The following is a 21,369-nucleotide window of genomic DNA, read 5'->3' on the forward strand; positions in this document are numbered from 1 at the left end:
TCTATTTAGTATTTACAATTAATACAAAATATTTATCACAGTGGTAAAGAACATATTTGCAATATTCACAATCTTTTCTGGCTGGATCCAAAGCGATATAAAAAAATGAGGCATTGTCTTCTTTTTCAGTCTGTTTTCGCCCCTAAGACTCACTGTTAAGGTTACACTGACTGAATGTGATCTTGAAAGGATGGACCAAATGTTTGTGATAATGCCCAAACATTACATGATGTAACCTGATGTCCCAGTTTCAGAATGAGATCATCCCAACCATTATAAACCAGGTCATCCGACACCCATTCATCTGAATCAAACGTTCGAAAGCCTTCAACATCAATCGTAGCAATTTTTTCATAAACAAGCAAGCTGCGGGGACAAGTGTTCCAGCTGAAACAACAAAAGGCCCAAGTTCCCCTTTGAATCCTCATAAACGCCGGAGTATTTTGGGTGGTTGGCTTTCCATTCTGTGGTTCATCTCGTGTTTCTTCTGGCCTAGGAAATGCTCGAAAGGAAGTTGGTTGTGCATGCAGAACATAATTACAGGTGGTTTCGTATCAGACATATATCCTCTGGCTAAGGGTGGACCCGCTGTTAATACATAAATGGGTCCGTGCTGCTATACCAAACCCTAAAACAGTCATTGATCATGAGAAGGAGAAGCCAAATGAAAGCATCTAGTGTACTTAATGGCTTACAGGACTGGCTGAAAATATTCCACGTACCGCTCCAAATATATCTGGTGTCCTTGAGCAGATTAGGAGAATAAATACGTGCTAAATCAATGATCGCGTTTGCACGGCAGTTAAATGTTTGCAGAAATGTTTTATACGTGTGTTTCTAATATGGTTCTCATTAAAGACTTCCTCGTGGGAAGCGACTGAGTGCGGTAAAGTACGGCTTTTACGCTGACAACCATGCAGGACATATATTATAATAAATCTTGCCATGGTTTCCCTCTATGGAAGACCACTGTACATCCACTGTACTCATACAAATGAGATTTTTTACTGTTGAATTGGTTTGTACGCATAATTGCACGAAACAGTATTTGCCATCAAACATATAAGACATAAATGTTTGTTGTGTTCAATGTAAATGCAACAGTTAGACGTCCTTATAAATACATGTTTAATCTTATAACAGAACTAATATTTTTATAAGATCAGCTAGTACATGTTTCTCAACTACAGGCACTTAAAATATGCAAAGGACAATTGTACTATATCTTATATAGCTCCTAAATCTTGGCATTTCACACCTTTATTCTAAATACAGCCTGTTATCTCTCCAGACCCAAAAACCAACAAGCAAGAGTGTTCATACACATTCTACTATTCCAATGATAACTTACTTTTTCTTAAAGAGTCAACAAAATAACATATTTCATAACCAAACATTGAGCATTCTTAAAACATTTCCCAAATTTGTTTCTAGAACATGGAGAGTGTATTTAGGTATTCAGCATTCTAAACGGGCTACTGCATAATGGTGATTCTTGTCTAAATGTGTCTAGCTGTCAGTGCTGTACTTACATTTTCTTTAAAATGGTACAAATTATACATAATATGCCAGTTAAATTGTAACAAGCCAGACGTTAATATAATATACCCATATATGCTATAACAGTAGCAGAAAAGTGATGGATTAAGTATCGCATTTTATCATTCCTGATCTCTGGACCCGACAATGCAATTCCTCTCGCCACAGACTTAAATCTCTAGACACACAGGTAGAAACACTCCAAACCATAAGGGGAAGAGATTTGTATCTGGAAAAAATCACTGCCGCAAATTTTCTTCAAAAAATATCATTTACAGTCAGTCTGTTGATAACCATCCAAAACTAACAGTGCGAAACATTATTCATTCTGAATAAAAGCCCTAAAACCACAAACTGAACTGTGCTTTCTAGCCGGACTCCACGGATCTTAAAATAGACTATGATTATTTCCACCTATTAGCAGTAAAAAGGGGTCATCCCTGCTTCTGTTGCTCAAATTAGTCAATGGAAATTATAACATTATTAGTAAAACAAAACAATATGTTGAATGGATTAAATAAGGTGTCTTTAAAAACCAACCAGTGTTTATAACCTCCCCGGGTACCTGTGATCTTTAGAGCTGGGGGCCAGAAAAGTTAATGATATATGAGTGGTTAGTTTCACTGAGAAATGTGAAACTTCATCCAGATCAAGTGCCCCCTCTATTGACCACACATAATATTACGCATATAAATCCAAACTAAAAAAAAGAATATATTCAGATCATGTAAAGAATGACTTAAGCATTATAAGGGATGAATTCTGTCTGTTGGTATCAACAGTACAATGCCTCCTTAAACAATTCTTAATGTTCACATTATGCATAATACATATTACATAATAAAAAAATATTTATCTGGCAAGATGACTATGTAAAGGCTTTGTCCTTTGAGTAATAGCTATTACTATTAATATTACTATAGCTATTAATAGCTATAACTATTCTTCCTCTTCTTGGAGAGGTGATGGGTTATAACCATTTCCCTTTTCATGAGGAATTCCTGTGTGAACCTTAGAAATAAACTCTGTGCTGGTAAGCGCCTGACCCTGCCTGGGACAACTGGGCTTCAATGGCAGATGCTCAACTTTGTCTGTAAACAATCAGAGGTATAAGAAAAAACATGTAAAATTCTGTAGATAGGATCAAATGAAATAAAGTTATATTGAGATGTCACCTCCTGGCGTGATAGGCTTCATGAGACGGTTAAGTTGTATCTTCCATTGCTTCAGCATCAGATTGGTAGGATATTGAGTCCCAAGCTCCTTCTGTGTACAAATAGAAGAGAAAAAAGAGAGGGTCAGACAATGTCATAGTATGACTCGCCTGATCTTTCCTTCATCGTTTAACCTTATCTGTATTTCATTATACCAAGTCTGCCATCTTCTTGTCTCTTACCTCTATTTGGTGTTGACTATTCTCTTCTGCTGGCTGGTTGTTGGGTGGTGTTGGGGAAGAAGCTCTGGGTGGGTCGTGGGCCTCCTTTAACAAAAACAGAAGGGCTTGTTATTCACATTTACATTACTGAAAGTTCATTTTAGTTCCATCACATCTAACTTAAAGGAATGGTTATAACATTGCTGTTATATCTCTGTTATTCTGTTATAGTCCTGCTTCTGGATTTTCAAACTTGCAAAGACATGATCAGTCATAACACAAATTACAATAAATCTATATTTATTAAATGTACTATTTTCAATTTTTTTATTAATTCATATTTTGACATACATGACTGCAAACTGGAGCCACTGTTTAGCAATTTTCCTATTATATTTGAGTATGTTTGACACAGCGTTATTGCATGGTTTGAGAAAACCTGGATACAAATTTTTTATAACATCATTTTCGTGCCCTTTTAGTCTTTTTTGTTCATTTTAGTGGGAAATGTATTGGTAACACTTTACAATAAGGTTGCATTTGTTAACATTTGTAAATGCAGTAACTTACCTCAACTAACAATGAGCATATAACATTTGTTAATGTTTTTTAATGTTAATACAATTTTATTTATGTTAGTTCATAGTGCAAAGTTTAATTTGCCAGATCATGTTATGCATTAACTAATTATTAACAATTAGGTAACCTTTTTGTAAAGTATTTAACAAAATGTATTCAAAATGTATTTATATTCATTCTAATTGTATAACTCCACCCTTTCATGGCCTTGCACCTCTGCATCATCCTGGCTGCTCTCCTCTGGTTGCTGAATGCTAGGTGATGTTGAAACTGAAGCAGAATCATCGTGTAGCACCTCCGCCTCAGTTTCCCTCAGGCTTTGAAGGAGCAAAAGCTCAGCAAGTTTCTTCTGCTCTTCTGCGAGTTGCCTGCAAATACAGTATAAAACAGCACTGCAATGATGCTGCATTTATCCTCCTAACATGAGGAAAAGAGACAAGGATTACCTCTCCAGTTCCTGACGGATTCCGTCTTCCTCTAACCGGGCGTGAATCTGAGTGTTAAGGGCTTCCTCTAGTTTTTGTTGCGTGAGCTCCAGCTCCTGGATCCTTTTCTTCTGCAGCTGAACTTCCTTCTCCATCTCTTTCAACGCAGCTGTCATTCTCTCCCTGTCCTACAGAACCACCAACAGCTAAGAAACTATCTTTCCTGTTTATTTTCTTCATAAGCACTGCATACAATTATTTAACAATGAGATCTACATCTTGAAGCAAACCAACCAGCATAGAGATGAACTTCAGCAGTTCAACATTACATGTAACAATTCTAAATGCATGGAAAGGAACCAAAGTTTTGTACCATTTGTGCTTGGGTTTATCTCAAAGAGTTGAATGCGTGTTGAATTGCTTCAGTTCAAGTTGATGTAGTGTGAACACATACTGTAACAGGATGATATATTTCTATCTCTCACCTCATTGGCATCTTCAAGTTGTCTTCTCAGATCTTTCTGAACTGACTGCTGTTGCTCTCTCTCTTGCCTTTCTTCCTCTTTACGTTTTGCTTCCACCTCTCTCTGTGTCTGAAAACACAAATACACATGCTCTCATTGTTTTATCAACAACGCAGGGCGTATTGAAAAAAAAATCCTACCTACTACATACTATTTACTAGTAAGTACATACTGTATCCTACCAACTATATTTTTTAACATTAAACATTTAAAATGATAAAAGTTTAAAACAGTAGCCAGCATTGCACATTGCATTGTGGGATTTCTACACAGTGTGCTCTGTTGAACGTAGCAGATTAAAGCAAATGTATTAGCTTATTATAGTATTCAATTGTCACATTAGTTACTTGAATGATGCTCTCAATGTGTTGTTCCAAGTTCTGCTGTTCGGGAGAAGGGTGTGGCTTCTCGTCTGCTATGGGTTCATTTTGGCTGCTCTGGTTGCTATGGCTTCTTTGAAGCGTTTCTCTCTGCTTGCGTCTGCTCAATTTTAGGTCCTGATGCAGTGAGCTCTTGCCCTCAGCCCTCAGTCTGAAAGCCATCTGTATAGCTGCAGACAAGCACAAGATATGAGATCCTAAAGAAAATGTTTAGCCAAAAATAATATTTTCATGATAAACACGTCATGTAGTTGTAAATGTTTCTATAGTTAAAGAGATTTCTAAACAATGAACACAACAAGGAGAGTTTAAACAGATGTTAAATTGTAAACTACTTCGACATTTTAGTTGGTAAGTTTTAGAATACCTGCATGAAACTCTTTAAAGAGTCAGATGTATCATTACATACTCTAAAAACATTTCATAACAATGCAATACTTTAAAAAAATGTTAATGAAAGCATCCAAATGTATAGGATGTGTCATACAAAGATAACTCTCCATCCTTACCCTGTATCCAGTCTACTCTCTGCTTCATGTTTGAAGCACTCATCTCATACGTTCTCAATGGAGTTTTCACACAGAATAGACAGCGTCTGCCTTCCTTATCAGGAAGATTCTGAATTGGATGACAGAAATGAGAAAACTTGGTGTCATGAAGCCCAATGCATGACTTTCTTTCCTCCACAGAACACAAACAAAGATATTTTAAAGAAAGTTGGTAACCGAACAACAGTGATAGCCATTGACTTCCATTGTACGGACACAAAACCAATGCAAGTGAGTAAGTGCCGGTTAAGATTGTTCTTCAAAATATCTTCTTTTGGATTCCGTGGAAGAAAGAAAGTCATACAGGCTCGAAATGCTAGAGAGTGAGTAAATGATAGCAGAATGTTCATTTTTGGGTGAACTATCCCCCTTGAAAATGAAGACAATGCAGATGTACCTCCACGACACTGTTTTCATCTGGTGCGATCTCTCCTTTCTTTTCCTTCAACTCCTCACTGACAAAGTACGTCAGGCTACTCGGTTTCAAAACAAACCAGCGCTCCTGCCAGTTCCTGCGAACATGCCCCTTCTTTAACAGGTAACCCTGATAAATAAGACAAACAAGAGACAGGTGGAGATATTAAGCAATACATAACTTTTGGGCAAACCAGTGTCAATGATTGTGACATAAAATGTCATCTGTGACACAATGTAGGAAGTGAAGGTCGTATTGTTCAAGAGACACACACAAACAGCAATGTACATACATAAATAAATGCTCATGCGTCTAACATTCTACATATATTGCCGCATGAAAAGGTATAATCACTTTCTTGATGATGTTGTGATACATCTCCATAAAAACATCTTCCAAGGCCAGACCGAAAGCCTCTTTACTCTCAACATGCAAAAGCCGGCCTGCGCTCAGATGTTCCAGGAACTCCCACACGGACATGCCATCCTGAAGAGCAGCATTCTGGGTCAGAAGGTCGTCCATTAATGACCCGTCCCACTCCAGGCTCATTGCACAGGAGACTTTCTTCAACAGGTACTCCAACTAGATTGAAATAATTGACCTGGTTTAACGTTTCGGCTTTATTCAGCAGAAGAATCAGAAATAATCATATTTTTAGGATCATCAAGGTTTTTTATCTTTACATAATCACATTGTTGATCACATTCAACCCAAATAATTTTCACTGTCATTTTGAAACAAATAATAAAAACTTGAAAAATACTCAACAATATATTTTATTAATCAAATATTGATTGATTGATTAATTGAAAGGTTTTGTACAATATTTTGAAACAGACTGCAAGTCGCATCCCCTCAAATGTAGCTGCCTGATAAAAATCTATTTTGGTGGGTGTCATTATAAGAACTTTCCAATTGCTGTGTCACTTCCTTTCTTATAACGGAAGAAACAACACCATTGCTAACACTGAACAATAAACTAATAAAATATATTATTCATGCCTTCACAATCCTGTTTCAAGCACCAGCTCTTAAAAAGCTACTATTTACTCGGTAATGCACACTGTAATGTGTGCATTATTTTCGTTTCAGTACTTATTTCATCGCTTTGGTTTTTCTGTTACTCACCTCCGGTTGAATGATGACTAAGGGGTATCGGTCTTCAGAAAGCAGGTTGAACAGGCAGAAGAGTTTAAAGCAGTCTCTCTGTGAACACAGGCCCTGATAAACGCTGGCTTTGCAATTTTTCTTCGAACTCATCATCCAGCACAGCTCATCGAAGATTTCCTTGTTGAATGTCCCCTTGGTGGCCTGAAAAACATCTGAATGTTCTCAAATCCAACTGTCAATGCATTCATTTTGATTATTTTAATCCACAAAGGTGTCTAAACAGCCTCGTGAACGATTTTGGAGAGTTACTGTACCTTTGCCAGGATATATTGGTTGATGTAGGGCATGTACCCCTGGCTGGAAACCGGCCCATTGTTATTGTCTTTAAAGTGCTCCTCCAATGCAACGGGATCGTGAGGAATATTCAGAGCTGTGTAGAGATTGTGTGAGAGAACCTGTTTCGAGAAAGAAAACACACATTAAATCGAAGAGAAAGGAAGTATATTGTGATAACAAACATGTAAAAACATAATAAATGACAGTAGAATGCACTTAAAAATGAGTTCCAATTAAACCCCCAAATGTGTTTAACAGCATTAATGGACAGTTCAGCTTAAAGTAAAAAAAATGAATCATTTATTTAACCTCATGTCATGGAAAAACTGCCTACACCCTTTTTTATGGGATACAAACGTAGATATTTTGACAAAAGTCTTTACAATGGAAGTCAATGGGGCATAGTGGCATCAAAACAACAAACTTTCATGTGTGGATCTTGTGTTTTAGAAGAGGACAAAGTGTTAATAAACACTAAACATCCAGTGTTAATGCTCCTCCTAGATGCCTAGAAACTTCATAACCCATGCACATGTGATCCAGTCATTCCACAAAGGTAAGAGATGGATGTAAAAGCTGGTTTATTGACGCGATCAGGACTTTCTGTCATAAGACATGGGCATTAGGACTGACCTATATAACACAATGTGCAGTAACAGAAGCATCTTCACAATTTGACACAGCAAAGAGGGGGAGAAACCCAGCAGAGAACAGCAAAAATCTCACATCTGACGTGTCTGGACCCATGTCTGTTTGTGTGTGGGTTTTCAACCTATGGACCAAGGTGGGACGTGTTTAAACTTGAAAGACTGTCAAAGCTATCTGCATGCTTTGGTATTTATACATTTATAGCCTCCCTTCAAACTTCAAACTGACCTCAGATCATTTATAACTGCTTGAAAGAAAGAGGAATTAAAATGACTGATTTGTAATATTGTAACAATAATGTTCCTAAGAAGCATTCTCTGTTTCTCTATCATACAAAATGTTCCATCCACAACAACACGACGATATTACAATGTAACAATGTGTAAAACAACACCAAAGACTACTAAGAAACAATGTCAACGAAAACGTAATGTCAAGGTACACAAGTTACCTTAAGTTGCGATTTAGAGACTTTCCCGCACTGCTCCACATCCAAAGACGTAAACGCGTACCAGATGGACTTCAGCAGCTCGCTTTTTAGATCCATGACGCTAATAATGACCCGCACTCAGCGCACACTCTGACATAAATAACGCTTCACTTTGCGGAACTGCGATGTGGGACGCGTTTCAAAACCGATGGAGCCGCCTACATAGACAGCACAATGAACGCAAACAAGTTTATGGCACTGCGTCCAAGTCAGGTGAGCTCATAAACGAAGTCTAGCGTGCCCGAAAATGCTGTCTAGATAGAAAGCACGTTAAGTTTTAACACGCAAGCCCGACTGTCGCGTAAAGCCAGTGCAGCGGAGGGAGGGGGAGGTTGCAGAAAGTAAAACATCGGTTGAGGTGAACGTCGAAGTAAAGAAAATCCTCAGCCGAGGTAAAGCAACAAGCAAACGAAACGTGTCAACTTTTATTCGACCTCATTTAAACGCAAAACGACTGACCAAGTGAACTGCAATACGCGTGTATGGTGTGGGGTTACAAATGTTACGTGGGCGTTGCAAATGGCCAGTGCAAAGACTTTTATCTCTGGACAAGTTTCACTGAGCTCAGGTGATTCGGAAATGCACGTTGTTTTAGTTTTAAGCGTTTAAAGCAATATCCGCTTGTATTGATAAACATTCAGGTGTTGTTTTGACTCGCACCTAACATCAAAGAGAAGGAAAACAAGCCTGCGATGAGACACATCAAAAGCACGCATTAAAAGTGCATAATCCATATCTTTCTATGATGTCATACGGCTGACGTCAGAGGACATCAGTACTGTTAGTCACCTGATGGCGACTGCTGGAAATATTGTGTTACAATTAACAGAAACATAAAACGATAACTGGACAACAAATAACAATGTCGTTTTAAATAAACATTAAGCATAGGGGGCTGGCTGATGCGTGTTGCCAAGTATAACTTATTAAGAAAAGTATCTTATATCTGAATATAATAAAGGCATATAAAATGCACAAACACTGTGAAAATGCATTAGTGAGCTTATTACTTACATGCTAACTGCTTTTATAGAAATATACTATTTTAACTAAATTCTATTTGTGTGCAAAATGAAATAAAGAATTTTTACTTGTAAGTCTGAAAAATATGCTTTGGACTTGACTTTTTTCTATGAGAAATGTGTGCTAGGATTAGATATAAAATCATTTGTTCTGCAGTGTGCTTTCTGTAAAGATGCTTGGCAAAAGTAACGCAACATGTTTGTGAATTGTGCGAGTCATTTTATTTCAAAATAAATCTGAACTGAATATGTAAAGTGACTCAAGGGTTCTGCGGGAGACTGAAGAACTGTTTAGTGGAGAAGACTACACGAAAAATGCACTGGTGCTGACACGCTTCATCCAGTCGTCTAGAGAAGTATGGAAACACACTATTTTCTACCTCCAGTACCCAAGAAAAGAGGAAACAAAACCATGCTTATTCAATATTATGTGACTGAAATACAGTCATTGACACAATTCTCACCTTTAAAGGGAAGGTTCACCCCAAAAATGAAAATGTTGTCATCATTTAGTTGTTCTAAATCTGTATGAATTTATTTGTTCTGATAAACCCAGAGAAAGATATTTGGAAGAATGCTTGAGTAACCGAACAGTTCGTGGCCACTATTGATAAGTAGGAAAAATGACAATTGTAGTCAAAAAGGCCCCAGAACTGTTTGCTTTCCAACATTGTTCAAAATATCTTCTTTTGTGTTAAACACAACATATATAAAGCAATTCTTCCTGATATGGAAAAACATAAAAGATCTCTTAGCGAACTGAATAGATGTTTCACCAAGAAAGCAAGTCTCGGAAGACTTTAACAATACAATTACTCAAACACCTTGACAACTGAAATCAAATCTCATAATCTTAAAAAAGATCACTGGTCCTTGATGCTAATATCATTAAAACCAACCACCTGTCTCGTGTCAAACAGATAAATCTGAGTCAGTTCAGGCTTGCTCCTCTATCAAGGAGCTGGCTCGTGTTCTGTGGAGAAAATCTGGGCATATCTAGACATTCTGTACTGACAGGATAAGGTCACATCGTGCACAGATCATATTGTTCTGTCTAGAGCGTTCAATCGCACCTGAATAGTCAACATGTACATACGCAAGCATGTACACATGCACACGCTGAGGGTCCACCTTTGACGGATTACAGAATCTTTTATCTACACACCCCACACACAAACAGAAACAAATGCTTTTTACATAATTGGGGAGGGACGGTCGGTACTGGCGGGATGCATGCTGGTGGGCCACTGATGTAATTCCCTTCTGCTTCCTTTGGGTGTCTAAAACTGATAGTCCTCCTACACCACAGCTCAGCTTATAAATACAAAACAGAGGGATGCCGATGTCATTTAGAAAAGAGGAAAGAGCAACAGCACATTTGCAACCTCCTTGACATGGACAGTATGCACTTTTAAGTGGACAACTTGCATGGACGTGTATTTTTTCGAATCTTATTTGGACAGAGCTTAGAAACAGAATTGGCAGGTAAGACTTAATTGTCAACTAATAGTTTATCAGTAAAGAATAATGGTAGAAAATGTGAGAGAGGTGAATTATTTTAAATTGCAGTTGAATAGATGTGGGGTTTGTTTAACATCAATGTCGTTTGATGTTATAAAGAAACTGATTAAGACTAAGAAAGTTTTAGATAGTAACCACATTTTCCTTGTAAATAAGGGTAAAGATTTTAATCGTGGTCTCAGAATGCAGGATTAAGGTCTAATGGCCTTGATATAGTCCAAATGTGAGCGAGAGAGCTTCACTGGAGACACAAGCTCCCTTATTCAAAGTGTGGCTTTGTGCTAACCCACCCACCCCACCGTCTTTAGTTGATCTCTGAAGGGTTTCTAATGTCAAAAGGCTCATTGATCTTAGTGGAAACCTGGGAGGGTGCCAGTCTATTGAACAGGGAGGTACTGGCAGAGAATGGGAGAAGGGTTCTTTTGACCAGATTGTTCTGATACAGGCGAGACAAGAACCTTAAAGTATTTGTTTACTGTATTTGCTTACTGGACCGGCCATCCTAGAAAAAATTATGCATTTGCCAAAAATACTATATTTGCAATAGGTTAAATTGGTTTGTAATTAGGTTTTTGTCATTTCTATGGAAATTATTTAAGGTGTTTTTATTTTTTACTTGGTGAGTACATTAACAAATGTTTTTTATATTTTAAGCTCAAAACAAAGCAAAACAATTAGAAACTAATCGTGGTAAATGATAACATTTTAAAAATATTACTCGCATTACTTATGGTATGAATATTTGTTAATGTAAAAGGACTAAATAACTTTTTTTTAAACCAGGTTCATTAAATCAGAACACATACTTCATCACATTGTGGTCCATCTATTTATCTAAAATCCAATGCAACAGCTCATTTTTCTTTTACAGAACCAAAACACCACCCACATTTTTTACTTTTATCAGACAAAAAGACATTCACCAGGGCACACGATGGATGTCTGCCAGCATTTAAAAGACTACCATGTGTCACGACCTATCTACTCAAACCGTGTTTTTGATGAGGTCCATCAGAGAAAAGACAGAGAGACCAGAAGTTTACAAGAAAGACTGAAGGGAACCTGTGGGTGAGTTTAAATAACAGCACCTAGTGTGAATTTGTATTCCTGCATTCTGACATACGATTAAACTGCTTCAGATGCAATGACAAGTGGGCCGTTCAGAAGATTAAGGGGATTCTCCCGATACTGGATTGGCTCCCTAAATACCCGGTCAAGCAGTGGTTACCTGGCGATGTCATGTCTGGGGTCACCACAGGTGTGGTATGCTGTTTACAGGGTAAGTTCCAGTGTGAACAACACCTCGCAGTGTTGCTATGGTGACGTGATGCTTTAAGGTTGTCATGGTTTTTGTTGCGTTTCACAGGTGTGGCCTATGCATTGTTAGTTGCGGTGGCACCTGTGTATGGACTCTACTCTGCGTTCTTTCCTATTCTTACTTACTTTGCGTTGGGCACCTCGAGACACATCTCCGTGGGTACGTCCCCTGTCAGTGTGTTTAAAAAAAGAAATTACATCTTTAATGTTAGTAACCCGAACAATGGATTAAATAAAATGTGACACTTAATGTGTTCACTTTAGGTCCATTTCCAGTCACCTGTTTGATGGTGGGTTCGGTTGTTTTGACCTTTGCCCCCGACGAGCACTTTCTGCGCCCAGCGAACGTGACGGGTGCGAATGAGACATTGACGGAAACGTTGATGGAGGTGGACGTGGAAGCAAGAGACGCCCAGAGAATCACAATAGCTTGCACCATGACCGTGCTGGTCGGATTATTCCAGGTAAAGCTGTAGGAACTAAAACAAACATAAATCAGTTTCATTTATGTTATTAAATGACGGTAATTTAATTTTTATGCTACAGGACGTTAAAACTAAATCTAAATACACAGGCAGAACATCTCAATTGTCTATAATAATACAGGTAAGGTGCCATAACTAATACGTTTATGTTTCACTTCATTCCAGGTAGCCATGGGCCTGATGAGGGTGGGCTTTCTAGTACGGTATCTGTCAGACCCACTGGTAGGGGGTTTCACTACTGCTGCAGCCATTCACGTCTTCATTTCCCAGATTAAAACCATCCTCTCTATTCCTACCCACAACCATAATGGCTTCTTCTCCATCGCTTATGTAAGGCTCCGGCATTATTGGTATCATCTAATCTTTCTTTATATACAGAACTAAGTACAGCAGTCTTGATTTGGTATTTCAAATCAATTAGTATTTCTTCATATATACATCTGAATGAGTGACATCATATTTGTATAATGTATATTGGTAATCTCAAATTTTATATTCTTCCGTTTGTTTTGAATTTAGACTCTCTGTGATGTGGGTAAGAACATTAACAAGACAAACATTGCAGACCTGGTTGCCGGATTAATGACAATCTTTATTGTTATGGCCGTGAAAGAGGTCAACACGAGATTTCGACAAAAGATCCAGGTGTCCATCCCTATTGAAGTCATTGTGGTATGGACTTTAGTTTCTATAAAACTATATTAGTGCACTCCTTTTACCAGATGAACATCTAAAATCCATCAAAACCAAATAGATTCTTGTCCAATCAAATACTATTAATAATGCTAATGTCCCTCCCCCAAGACCACTTACAACAAGTAGTGAATTATGATAAATGGCTGCCTCTGATGTAACTAAAGCCTTTTGGAAAATAGTTTTTTTCCAAAAGCTGATTACCTTTCACTTTTCCCTTTTGACAGACAGTGATCGCTTCCGCAGTCTCTCATTATATGGACCTGAACTCCCAGTATGGTGCCAGCATTGTGCACAGCCTTCCCAGGGGGTAAGATCACTTCCTGTGGCTTCTCCTGCATCCTGATTGCACATTAAGTCTCTTTATACAATATTTCTACTGTTATTGTTCCTGGAAAGTTATTCAAAAGATGCCACTAGAGTGTAGCAGTTATCTTTAGAACAAGGACGCTGACAGATTGTTACAAAGTCTTGAGCAATAATAACATAAAACGAATCAATATGGAACAAATACTGCAAAATTAGGAAACATCAAGAGAGCAGAGTTTAAAAATACAAAGTATATAATAATAAGCAGGACTTGTACGTCTTTGTAATCGTTTTGTTCACTGTGTAATTCACATGCTACAATTTTTGTTATTTCATAATAATCATGTATTTACTGCTCATCCAAATGAGTCCAAATACCTAAAAAGAATGTCCAATTTTTAACTGGTTGTGTCTGTGTTCCACAGGTTTGCTCCTCCCCAGCAACCAAACCAAGCGCTTATTGGGAATATTTTGGGTTCAAGTTTTTCCACAGCAGTGGTTGGTTATGCAGTCGCAGCCTCTGTAGCAAAAGTGTATGCAGCAAAACATGACTACACAATTGATGGCAACCAGGTATGTGTCTTAGAGATTGTAGAGATGTATGCATCCGTCAGTACTTTTTACAAAAACGTGTGTGTTATTCAATGGAAAAATTAAGCAAGCATGCTCAAAGGTGGGTAAAGTTATTTCTGAAATATAATAAAGGTCAAACGAAGCCTCTCCCACAGATAAGGAAATGACTGTAATGTGAGGGAGAGTCAGAAAGAGCTACTTGACCTTTCAAGGTCACTTTAGCCTGCCAAGTCAAAGCAGATGTGACAGTTCACAAATAGCATGTTGTCTTAACAGTTCCTCAACAATTCGATGGAGAAAACACACAAAACAAATAAAAAAAAGTAAAGGAAGACAGAGATTTTGTACAGTTAATATTATTTGAATGATGTCATTATTTATAATAATCCTCATTAAATTCTAGTAACTGCCAATAATAAAACCACATAGTACCAGATAATATCATAAATAATACCAATATTAATAATGACCTTTTTGCAATTGAACAAGAAATGCATATATTTGATTTATATTTGTGTAACCATGTTTTTTCATGTAATTAAATACTGTGAAATACACTGAATATGAACAAAATCATATTTTTCATACAGTTTTATCAACCATAAAACTGACATAAAAATGACCTGGGCCACAGTGACCGAAACTTCAATTTTATATCCACATCAGGAGCTGATAGCTTTTGGCGTCAGCAACATTTTCGGAGGATGTTTTTCAAGCTTTGTGGCAAGCACTGCACTCTCACGGACCGCCATACAGGAAAGCACAGGGGGGAAGAGCCAGGTAAAATACATTCGCTGTCACTTTAACCCGTTCACATCTGTGTGTGTGTAAATATAACCTCAATTTACCTGCGTTCTGTTGATGCTTTTTTTAGATTGCTGGTATTATCTCGGCTTTAATGGTGATGATCGTGATCTTGGCTCTCGGGCCCTTTCTTCAGCCTCTGCAGAAGGTGTGTAAGAAAACTGTGTTTCTTAATGTTAAGGCAGACTCTATTCAAGAATTGAATAGTGCTCCTAAAAGAGGGGTCTTAATAGCTCAGGTGATGCTGATGACCTCCAACACATCTTTTATAGGGGCTTTATTGAGCTTTGATATTGTTATCTCCGAAACAACTCGCGACGCCTGATATAATGTAGACGAAAGGTCAATAAACCCTGAATTCCTTAGTGAGAAATTAATCAGATATTAAACATTAATTTGACATGAATACCAAGTTATTATATTAATATATTACTAAAGAGCGTCTTACGTACATACGTTATCTTTGTTATTAGGGAAATAAAGTATCAGATACTCTACCAATGGCTAATGTCTCACGTTAAGACGAATACCAACAGGATAACAAATCCTGTATTATAAATTTCTCCCACTATCAAAAAATACAATGCATCATTATTCATCATGAATCAAAGAACAGAGACTTATCGTGATGTTTTCTTTCTCCGTCCCACAGTCAGTGTTGGCTGGTATTGTTTTAGCCAACCTGAAAGGAATGTTCATGCAGATGTCCGACGTGCCTGTACTCTGGAAACAGAACAGGACAGACTGTGTAAGTACCGTAACAAAACAAAAGAATTAGCATTATGAGATTAGACTTGTGTCAGATTTTAAAAGAACGACCAGAATGTGAAAACTGTCTTCAACATACTGTAACATTGTTGCTTTCAGGCTGAAACCTTGTATCTCCATATTTCATTTTTTAAACACTGATTTTTGTCAGCACTCATGTTTGTCTGTAGGTTGGGAAAATATAACCAATACAAATTCTCCCTCTGCAGCTCATCTGGATAGCTACATGCCTGGCATGTATCGTTTTGGGTTTAGATGTGGGTCTGCTGGCAGGCTTGGTATTTGAAATGGGCACAGTGGTGGTCCGAACACAGTTGTGAGTATCAGTGTCTTATCAGTATCAATTTTTGTATAAACACATTTTATTGATGTTATTAGCCATAGCTCAAACAAGGCAATCAATGATAGGTGTTATTTTACTTTATTAATGGCACCATAAAATCACTTACTATGCGATGTGTAACAATCAACTATAATCTCTGTAAGATATAAAATAAGAAATGATGCAAGCATGGAAATTGACGGGTGATTTTAAAAGGCTCTTGCGTTATTTAAAATCACATTTTCACTTATTTAATACAGCCCATCCTGTTCTACCCTTGGAAACGTGCCAGACACTGATATCTACAAAAACATGAAAGACTACAAAAACGTAAGACGTTAATTCTATGCTGTCAATTATTATAATCTGCTAAACACCAAAAAACAATGGAGAGCTACTTTCAAACCAGCGTTATCTTAAATAGGGACAAACCAAATTCATGAGTTAAATTACCCTAGAAAATGTTTATTTTGGACCCAACAATGGGTTAAGACAACCCAGCCTGGGTGAAAAATTACCCACCCAGTGCATGCTTCTTAAAAATATCTGATCTTGATTTATTTCCACTATTTATTCTTTTATTCCACCGATTTTGTCTATTTTTTCAGATTACAGAAATACCTGGGATTAAGATTTTCAAATGCAACTCTCCCATTTACTTTGCAAACATTGATTATTTCAAAGAGAAATTAAGGGATGAGGTGAGTTTACTTTCCTTTTAAATCATTTAAAGCGGCCATAACACAACAGTTTCTGCATATCAAATGTTAATCTTGAGTACGTAAAGAATATCGCACCCTTCAAATAAATTGACAAGCGTGAGAAGACAACACGTATAACATTGTTTAAATAAGTCCGAATGCATGAAACACCGTTTCAGGGCCACTTTAATTTTGCTTTCAATATCAAATAACATGACATGAAGTCAGAAATGATTGTGTATGTGTTTGTATATTGTTCCCTATAAGTAAAGATTATATAACATTTAAATATAAATGATTTATATTATAAGTAACCATTCAGTAATAGTAAGTAATATAAATATATTGTCAGAATAAAACCTGGTATCTCCAGAAACTGCCACTTTTCTAGATTTATACAAATAAATAAAAACCATGACAAATTAAGATAAGAGCTTTCTGCCAGACAGTGCCGATATATAATATAGATATAATACATTCATATATAATATGAAGTAGTTGAATGACTATGAAATAAATGTCCACAGGTGGGTTTTGATGCAGTACGAGTGTTCAAGAAAAGAAACAAAGCCTTGAAGAAGATTCACAAACTCATTAAAAAAGGAAAATTACAAGTTACAGAGGTACTCTATAAATTAGAAATATTTGTAATGCATTAGTGTATTTCTTCTTGTTAATATAATCAATGCTTTGACACGTGGCATGAAAGAAGACCACAATACAGCGGCCCGCAGATCACTGACCTGACATGAATTTCTTCACAGGATGGTTTGGTACCTGCGGCTTCAATGGGAGTGGATAACGAAGCCTTTGAGAGAGAACAGGGCCCTGAGGCAGTAAATGAGACCGTTCAGGCAGACGTGAAGGTCCAAGTAGACTGGACATCCGAGCTGCCGGTCAGTGTGACAGTACCAAAGGTCCATATCCACAGCCTGGTGCTGGATTTCTCTGCAGTCTCCTTTCTGGATGTTGTATCTGCAAAGTCTCTAAAGCTGGTGAGCCTCTTGTTGTGTCATTTTATTACTTTAACAATAATGCACAGCCACAGACCATTCTGCTGCATTATATAACAAGAAAACAGTGAGTAGACATGCAAATACTACTCTAAGACACATAATTGTAATCTCATAACATGGCCACATTTGTATGTTTTTATTTTGAGGTAACCTACCTTAAAATAGAGAATTTTTTTTATACGTGAGCTATTCTTGGTTTGACTCCCTGAAAAAGTGTAAACACTGTTGCTCTGCCGTGCTGAGGAAACATTTCTGAGCATCTTGACATGGCAAGACTGATCCACCCAATGCAGCATGTTTGGGGGCGGGGCCAACCTGTTTGTCAAGATGGAGGAGGGGTTTAGAAAACCTATTTATAAATACTTCAGTATTTTTTGGTTAGAAAATAATTAAAATTAAGTTTGTAATGCACAAAAGTACAAATTAGCGTATTGCATCAGTGCTGTGTAAAGCATGTATATTTTCTTAAAGTAAGGAGTGTTGTAATAAGCAGGCTTTAATCTCTCATAGGTCATAAAAGAATACATTCGAATTGGTGTCAGGGTCTACATCGCGGGCTGTGACGGTAAGATCTGGTTGGTCACACAATACTGTTATCAGAACTAAGTAAATAACCTCAAGGCTCCTCATGTCACAGGTGAGCTTGTCAGAAGAATGGAGGCCTTGTCTTTCTTCGATGAGGAGGTCACCAGAGATCTGCTCTTCGTCTCCGTCCACGACGCCATTATCTACATCCAACTCGAAACATCTAGTGGAAATGCAGATGATCTGCTAGCTAGAAAGGTAAAAAACTTTATTCCATCAATTGCCATTAAACTAAAATGTTAAGAAAATGCAACAAAACCCTATTTGTATAACAATTACCCTGTTTATTTAGATTTCACAGTTGCAAGATGACAAGGAACCACCTCCTTTCACCAATGATGAGGACCTGATTGAGACCTATGACAACCAGCACTTAGTGAGCTTCCATCATTTGTTATTTTATGGTTTCAATCAGCGTAATCCTTTTTATCAGATAGTAGATAACGTGAATAAACAAGCAATCGTATAAGATTTTTTGTCCGGTTTTATCTCCAGGCTATTCATGGACTTTCAAACTGAGGATGAACTTGAATCGCACTCTTTCATTAGGCTGGACTCACTGGGAAATACAGACAGCCTCCTCCAAGTCATCTTCCAATAGAGAGTCGAAGGTGGTCTTACCTTTGTCCTGAGAAAATTTGTATTGCGACCCATAAAGATGCACCGAAAAGAAAGAAAGCGGTTTCGTTTAGGTCTCTTCACATCTGAATTGAAACATTACAGAAAATGCAGCTTTTTTATTTACCAAGAAATATTGTTGAAATATATTTATGGCCTCATTTTGAGGCACTTTAGAATCTTGCAGGAGATTGATCTTTTGATGTCCAGAACTATAAATAGGCAGTTTCCTTCCTTGGGCTACGCTCTCAGGGCCATTGAGGAGATGCCGTAATGTTTTGAGATGAATTTAGTGATGAAGGAGGTGACGCCACAGAGAGAAATCTTGTTCATGTGTCAGGTTTTTTCCCACTGGATATTTGGGAATAAATTATTTTTGTTATGTGTAGTTCTGTTTCTGCATTTGTCATAAGTCTGCTGACCCTGATTTGGATGGGATATCATGTCACTGTGGTCAGAAACAAAAAAGGGCTGTTATCTGATTTTCTCTCATTATGACACATAGTGTACTTAGACTGCTAATACCAAGTTTCAACAAAAGCTTGAACAATACATGTTGAGGGAAAGTGAGGGGGTTAGTTATTTTTCCTCATTTCAAGTATTCACAGAAGAGATGTGTTTTAAGTAGTTTTTTGAATGTTTCAAGATACAGTATGTCGTTGACCGGACTGAGTTATTTAGAAATCATCATTTATTCACCCTAAATAGATCAAATAACAACCTCTGGGATCCCAAATTAGAAAAACAATTGAAGGTTTATGTGGATTTCTGGTTCCTATAATTTTAATAACGATAAAGACTTCATGTTTAATGTTCATTTATCTTTGAACAAACTGCCAATAAATTCCATAAATCTAAATATAGGTAAATTACTGGCAACTAGCTGCATACCTACGGCAAAAAATGTTTGCAGAGTTTAGAAAGTACACTTTCATTAATTGTAATGACAGAGCAGTAAAAATGGCTTTTATCAAACATAACGTATTTGTGGGGACATTTTGTAACATCTGTCATTCCCAATTGACAGAACGACAGAACCTTGCTCTTAAGATGAAACAAATTACAAGCTCAAACAATAAAGCTCTTGTTTCATTTTTGTTGACATTCCTCCGTTGCTCTATCTGGAGGTCTTTTGTGTACTTAACATATTTAGCAACAGTAACTGAGCATGTGTGCCTTATTCATACACTCACCACTGACCTCTCACTGGGTGACTCCGGCTTTCAAAGGTAAGTAGTATTGAGTCTTTTCGCGTCTAGGATGTTTAAATCCTTAAAAAGCTACGATTAAAAATGTACAGGGTTACCAAAACAACGATTGTGCGATTGACCGATTATAAAGTACCTCATTGGTACAATTCAAAGAATATTACAAAAATGTATTTGTTAATGGAAAATATGATGTAATATGTTGCATGGGATGGCTTGTCAATTTGGAAATGAAGAGTTAAGAGATCTGAAATTGCCGCCCTCTTTATTGTCACTGATGTCATCAATAATTCCAGTCATAAAAGTTGATTTTAGATTTAATGCTGCAGTTTCCATTGACACCTTATCCAATATTATGGCTCTAAGTGTAAAGTCTATGCTATAAAGCCAGACTTGAGCAATGGAAAATTGTATTTTAATATAAATGTACATTATGAAAAATGATAAGGGCAATATTTTTTTACATGAACATTTCCCTTTTTAGTTAACCATATAACACGTAAAACTGGCCAGACTATGTATCATATAGCATTAAATATCTTATAAAAATGATTTAATATTTTGTGTCATGTATGTTCAATGAACTACAAGTTAATTAGTAGTTTGTATTCTATGTCAATGCATTTTACAGTATATAAATATTTTATTTAACACACTAGCTATTTGGATGTTTACTTACTTTTGATATCTCTGATTATGTTCTAGCTTTTATATTAAGAGTTATCTTCTACTTGATATAAAACGATCATCTTCTCCCACCTATTATGTGTGTTAGGGATTCTACACTATACTTATATAACATAAGGATATCTGAGAAACCATTTACAACCTAACAGATGCATCTCAAGGCCCCATATCAAAGAGCTAGAGAAAACAGAAACAGAAACTAATTTGATGATAAAAGCTGCAGGATCCGATTTAAGAGAAGGTCTGGATCTACTCACAAACAAATGAGATTTAAAGGACATGTTGATCAAATATCTTCTCGTGGAAAAAAATGCCAACACAAAATGCAACCAATAAGAAAGAGGGCAATGTTTTAAAGTTACATGTAATGG

General features: G+C 37.0%; 2 protein-coding genes across 3 annotated transcripts; one reads left to right on the forward strand and one right to left on the reverse strand.

Annotated features, from left to right (window-relative positions):
* Nucleotides 1-1,106: 1,106 nt before the first annotated feature.
* On the reverse strand, nt 1,107-8,877 carry def6c (DEF6 guanine nucleotide exchange factor c). 2 transcript variants are annotated; one of them, XM_079455404.1, is made up of 13 exons: nt 8,331-8,877; nt 7,210-7,350; nt 6,914-7,096; nt 6,140-6,367; nt 5,768-5,914; nt 5,332-5,440; nt 4,790-4,992; nt 4,404-4,511; nt 3,940-4,106; nt 3,708-3,861; nt 2,936-3,019; nt 2,715-2,805; nt 1,107-2,630 (listed from the first exon to the last, which is right to left on the reverse strand). In XM_079455404.1, the coding sequence occupies exons 1-13, from the start codon at nt 8,424-8,426 to the stop codon at nt 2,479-2,481; spliced, it is 1,863 nt and encodes a 620-aa protein (XP_079311530.1). In that variant the 5' UTR covers nt 8,427-8,877; the 3' UTR covers nt 1,107-2,478. The 2 variants fall into 2 exon arrangements, with proteins under 2 accessions (XP_079311530.1, XP_079311529.1); XM_079455403.1 differs by having other exon boundaries at nt 1,108-2,630; nt 3,690-3,861.
* A 2,969-nt stretch (nt 8,878-11,846) lies between these two features.
* slc26a4 (solute carrier family 26 member 4) lies at nt 11,847-19,409 on the forward strand (the record flags this gene model as incomplete). Its single annotated transcript, XM_079454392.1, has 20 exons — nt 11,847-11,980; nt 12,052-12,191; nt 12,279-12,389; nt 12,494-12,693; nt 12,880-13,044; nt 13,234-13,386; nt 13,635-13,717; nt 14,142-14,289; nt 14,956-15,069; nt 15,164-15,241; nt 15,746-15,841; nt 16,071-16,177; nt 16,444-16,513; nt 16,792-16,884; nt 17,412-17,507; nt 17,649-17,879; nt 18,411-18,465; nt 18,538-18,683; nt 18,778-18,861; nt 18,981-19,409. 20 exons carry the CDS (start codon nt 11,847-11,849, stop codon nt 19,002-19,004), a joined length of 2,328 nt encoding a protein of 775 aa, XP_079310518.1. The 3' UTR covers nt 19,005-19,409.
* Nucleotides 19,410-21,369: the final 1,960 nt, after the last annotated feature.

This window comes from Barbatula barbatula, assembly GCF_947034865.1.
Source record: "Barbatula barbatula genome assembly, chromosome: 4".
Classification (NCBI taxonomy): Eukaryota; Metazoa; Chordata; class Actinopteri; order Cypriniformes; family Nemacheilidae; genus Barbatula; species Barbatula barbatula.